Here is a 5788-nt window from a genome sequence, read left to right as displayed (position 1 = left end):
GTACGTTGACCACCATGAAGTTTGACGGTTCACGTACTATGCATGAACACGTGATCGAGATGACAAATATTGCAGCAAGACTTAAGTCTCTAGGAATGAAAGTGGATGAAACTTTTCTCGTGCAGTTCATTTTGAACTCGCTACCGTCTGAGTATGGTCCATTTCAGATGAACTATAACACCTTAAAAGACAAATGGAATATGCATGAATTGCACAGTATGTTAGTTCAAGAAGAGACCAGACTTAAAAACTTAAGAAGCCACTCCATTCATTATCTGAAGAATCAAGGAGTTGGAAAGAAATTTAAGAAACATGTAAAGGGTAAAGGACCATTAAAGATTGACGAGTCCTCAACCAAAATCCAGAAGAAAAATGATAAATGTCATTTCTGCAAGAAGCCTGGACATTTTCAGAAAGACTGCTTAAAGCGTAAAGCTTGGTTCGAAAAGAAAGGTGAGCATAATGCTTACGTATGTTTTGAATCAAACTTAACTGAAGTTCCCCATAATACTTGGTGGATTGATTCTGGATGTACGACTCATGTTTCTAATGTGATGCAAGGATTCCTTACAATCCGAACCATAAACCCAACTGAGAAGTTCGTCTTCATGGGAAATAGAGTGAAAGTTCCAGTGGAAGCCGTCGAGACTTATCGATTGATTCTTGACACTGGATATCACTTAGACCTGATGGATACTTTATATGTACCTAGTATCACTAGAAATCTGATTTCTTTGTCTAAGCTTGATGTTGCTGGATACTCTTTTAAATTTGGGAATGGTTGTTTCAGTTTGTTTAAGCGTGCCTATATGATTGAATCTGGTACACTTTATGATGGTTTATATAAATTGAATTTGGATAATTTATATGTTGAAACTCTTATGACCTTGCATCACAATGTTAGCACTAAACGCAGTTTAGTGGATGAACGATCTGCTTATTTGTGGCATAAACGTTTAGGACACATTTCCAAAGAAAGGATGCAAAGATTAGTAAAGAATGAAATCCTTCCGGATTTAGATTTTACTGATTTGAATGTATGTGTGGATTGTATTAAAGGCAAACAAACAAAACACACAAAGAAAGGAGCCACAAGAAGTACACAGCTTCTTGAAATTATACACACTGATATATGTGGTCCGTTTGATGTGAATTCCTTCAATAAAGAGAAATACTTTATCACCTTCATTGATGATTTTTCGCGTTATGGATATGTCTATCTACTGCATGAGAAATCTCAAGCAGTGAATGTCTTGGAAGTTTACATAAATGAAGTACAAAGACAATTAGACAGAAAGGTGAAAATTTTCAGGTCTGATAGAGGTGGTGAGTATTATGGAAGATATGATGAAAGTGGACAACATCCTGGTCCATTTGCTAAATTTCTTGAGAAACGTGGTATTTGTGCTCAATACACAATGCCAGGAACACCACAACAAAATGGTGTATCAGAAAGGCGTAATCGAACCTTAATGGATATGGTTAGGAGTATGTTAAGTAATTCATGTTTACCTGTATCATTGTGGATGTATTCATTAAAGACTGCCATGTATTTGTTAAACAGGGTTCCTAGTAAGACTGTTCAAAAGACTCCTTTTGAGTTATGGACAAATAGGAAACCCAGTTTAAGACACCTGCATGTTTGGGGTTGTCAGGTAGAAATAAGAATTTATAATCCGCAAGAAAAGAAACTGGATGCAAGAACAATCAGTGGATATTTCATTGGTTATCCAGAAAAATCAAAAGGGTATATATTTTACTGTCCTAACCATAGTACAAGAATTGTTGAAACTGGAAATGCTCGGTTCATTGAAAATGGTGAAACTAGTGGGAGTGTAGATTCACGAAAGGTTGAAATTACAGAAGTTAGAGTACAAGTTCCTGTAATTGGTACCTCTTCTTCAAGAGTTGTTGTTCCTCATGTTGTAGAAACACACAACAATCAAGAAGAACAACACATTAATACTCCCATGATTAACAATGAACCAGTAGTAGAACAATCACAAGAAATAGTATTAAGAAGATCTCAAAGAGAAAGAAAGTCTGCTATTTCGAATGATTATGTGGTTTATCTACAAGAGTAAGAAAACGACTTAAGTATTGATAACGATCCAGTTTCATTTTCAGAAGCCATTAATGGTGATAATTCTGATAAGTGGTTAAATGCTATGAAAGATGAGCTTAAATCGATGGTACAAAATGATGTATGGGATCTTGTGGAATTACCAGAAGGATGCAAGAGAGTTGGGTGTAAATGGGTCTTTAAGACTAAGCATGACTCTCATGATAATATCGAACGCTACAAGGCCCGACTTGTTGCCAAAGGTTTTACTCAGAAAGATGGCATTGACTATAAGGAAACATTTTCACCTGTTTCTAAGAAAGATTCTTTCCGAATTATCATGGCATTAGTAGCTCATTATGATCTTGAGTTGCATCAAATGGATGTCAAAACTGCTTTTCTGAATGGGGATTTAGAAGAGGATGTCTATATGGATCAACTGGTAGGGTTCACTGAAAAAGGAAAGGAACACATGGTGTATAAACTAAAGAAATCAATATATATGGACTTAAACAAGCTTCCCGACAATGGTATCTTAAGTTCAATGATACTATTACATCCTTTGGATTTAAGGAAAACACTGTTGATCGGTGTATATATCTAAAGGTCAGTGGGAGTAAGTTTATATTTTTGATTCTCTATGTTGATGATATCTTGCTTGCAACTAATGACCTTGGTCTGTTAAGTGAGACTAAGAGATTTCTCTCTAACAACTTTGAAATGAAAGATATGAGTGAGGCATATTATGTGATAGGAATAGAAATATTCCGTGATAGATCACAAGGATTGTTAGGTTTGTCTTAGAAAGCATATATTAATAAAGTTTTAGAGAGATTTAAGATGGATAAATGTTCAACATCTCCCGTTCCAATACATAAAGGAGACAAGTTTAGTCTCATGCAATGTCCAAAGAATGATTTGGAACGGAAACAGATGGAAAATATCCCTTATGCATCTGTTGTTGGGAGTTTGATGTATGCTCAAACATGTACAAGACCAGATATTAGTTTTGCAGTTGGTATGCTTGGTAGATATCAGAGTAATCCAGGAATGGATCATTGGAAAGCTGCAAAGAAAGTTTTAAGATACCTACAAGGAACAAAGAATCACATGTTTACTTACAAAAGATCTAATCATCTTGAAGTGATTGGATATACAGATTCAGACTTTGCTGGCTGTATATATACAAGAAAATCTACATATGGTTATCTGTATCTTTTAGCCAGAGGAGCAATCTCATGGAAAAGTGCGAAGCAGTCCGTCATTGCTACATCCACTATGGAAGCTGAATTTGTGGCATGCTTTGAGGTCACTATTCAGGCTAATTGGTTGCGGAACTTTATTTCAGGACTTGGAACAGTTGACAGTATTGCCAAGCCGCTGAAAATTTATTGTGACAATTCCGCAACAGTCTTCTTTTCTAAGAACGATAAGTATTCCAAAGGTGCTAAACATATGGAATTGAAATACTTTGTCGTTAAAGAAGAAATTCAGAATCATAAAGTGTCAATAGAACATATTAGCACTGATTTTATGATTTCTGACCCTTTAACAAAAGGGTTACCGCCCAAATTATTTGTTGATCATGTAAAGAATATGGGCATTATGTCTACCACTGAAAGTTGAATGTTAATGTTATTAATGCTTATGTGACACTTGAGTTCTTTAATGTATAAGTTTCTGAAATTTGTATTTGTATTTTCTTCTATATGGTTATGTATACAAATTATGATGAAGAAAAAGAAACAAATTATATTATTGTTATTAAAATGACATTATGTTTGAACCCATTATGTATTTAAGTTTTGTAACGTCATATTAAAGAGAAAGAGATAATACAGTAGTACATCGAAGGAGACATATTGGTTGAATGGTGTGCGACCGCCATGACTCTTATTATTTCTATATCTTTAATTATGAATAATGATGAAGCCAATTATGTAAAGTCCTCAAATACGCATTATGATTATTTATTAAATCACAGAATGTTATGATATCACAAGAGTCAAGTGAGAGAATGTTAGAATTACTGATACGACTGTCGCGGTCATACAAATTTGATGTGCATAAATTAATGCAGTATATTTACTAGGATGTGACTCCTAGGTCGTCTCTCAAGGACCAATTTTGGTGGTTCAGTCTCAGATTTATCACGAAAGGGGGGGGGTTGTGATTGTTTTTATGCGGTAAAATTAAATTAAAACTGGAAATAAAACGAGACAGAATTTAAAACACTAAAGTAAATTTTAAAGATAGTAAAATCAAAATAGTAAAAGATGGTAAAAAATGGAAAATGGAAAATTACGCAATGGTAAAAACAAAGTCTGAAAATAAAATGAACAGAAAAATAAATTGACAGAATTTAACGGTGCAGAAAATCATGAACAGTAATTTTAACAGATATAAACATTTAACTGAAAATCAAATTTATCAAGGATTCAACACTTAAATTGAAATTCAACACTTAAAATAAAATGAAAATGAAAATGAGCAAACTGTGAAACAATTGAACTACAGAATTTTACATTTGTGCACTGTTTGGAAATGAAAACCGAGAGAGTTGATTGAAGGAGGAAGAGGCAGAAGCCTCTTCCCAGACCGTGAGTAGTTCCTACACTACTCCTAAAATCCACACTAAAATCTGCCCCTAAAAATCTACTCCTAAGCTAATTACATCTTTCTTCTCTGCTGCTCCATTTTATAAGCACTTCTCCTCTTGGACAAAATCCCGTGACTTCTCCACTTCAGCCAATTTTTCCACCCATATTACATTGTGCTTGTCAAGTAAAATAAGCAAGGCCCTTGTTTTCTTTGTGTCGTGTGTCTGCTTGATGCCAAATCCCTTTTGAAGAATGGTGCCCACATTCCAATCTGCTGGATTTGGACGCTTGTTGTTGCTGCCTCTGCCGAGACACCATCTTCGTGTGCTTTCTTCTTTATCCACAATCCATCACCGCTGCTGCCTTTGCTCAACGTGACAACACCTTCTTCTGCTCTCAGCCATTACCGTGCACGTCTTCTCTGCTGGTGTCTCTTCCTTCAACCGTGAGCTTTTCTAGATGCTGCAGCGTGGAGATAGCTGGAGCTTGAAGCTTCCCTTTGCTGCTGTCTGGACTGTGAACGTGTGCTGTGTTGCAACTGTTGGGCATTGCTTCTGGATGGGGGTTGCTGGAAGGTGATGTTCTTCCCAAGCTGCTGGCCGTTCTTGGATGTTGAAGGTCTTCTTGCATTGCTGGTCGGTCCTGGATTGTGTCTGGAGTTGGACGTAGGTAGCTGCTTCCCTTCCAACACCACTGTGTGCACCAGCGAGAGGTGCTTCCAGCCGTGGTATTTCCTTCACGCTCTTCCAGGGAGGGTGCTGTCATATTGGAGCTGGACCGTGAAGCTTCTCCCTCTTCAATCACCACATCTATGCCTAGCTTCCTCTTTTCCAAAGCCAAGGCCGTGAGTTCCTTAGTAAGCTATGCTGGTCTCTTTTGGAATGAAAGAACTCACTCCCATATGCCTTGCTGCTGGATGCTTTCTACGTATTTCACTAGAACACTCCATTTATCAAATTAAAAATCCAAGGCCGTGGCACATCACTTTCTTCACCGTAGCTTCTCCACCATTTTCTTTAATAAAATGTGGTGGCCCTTTCTCCATCCTACTTCACGGTTTTATTTAAGCCAAAGAAAAGTTATCCAAGGTGGTGGCTCCCATGTGTTGTCTAGCCAAGAATAAAAT

General features: G+C 36.7%; 1 protein-coding gene across 1 annotated transcript; it reads left to right on the top strand.

The window, feature by feature from the left end:
- Positions 1 to 2902: 2902 nt before the first annotated feature.
- LOC128193956 (secreted RxLR effector protein 161-like) lies at positions 2903 to 3688 on the top strand. Its single transcript, XM_052868158.1, has one exon. It carries the CDS (start codon positions 2903 to 2905, stop codon positions 3686 to 3688), a length of 786 nt encoding a protein of 261 aa, XP_052724118.1.
- The last annotated feature ends 2100 nt before the right edge of the window (positions 3689 to 5788 follow it).

Source organism: Vigna angularis, chromosome 9, assembly GCF_016808095.1.
Source record: "Vigna angularis cultivar LongXiaoDou No.4 chromosome 9, ASM1680809v1, whole genome shotgun sequence".
NCBI classification, from domain to species: domain Eukaryota; kingdom Viridiplantae; phylum Streptophyta; class Magnoliopsida; order Fabales; family Fabaceae; genus Vigna; species Vigna angularis.
This window is presented reverse-complemented; position numbering and strand designations above follow the sequence as displayed.

What these genes read in the sequence shown, in the direction of transcription:
- LOC128193956 (XM_052868158.1), top strand. Translation starts at nt 2,903, where the DNA reads ATGGATAAATGTTCAACATCTCCCGTTCCAATACATAAAGGAGACAAG.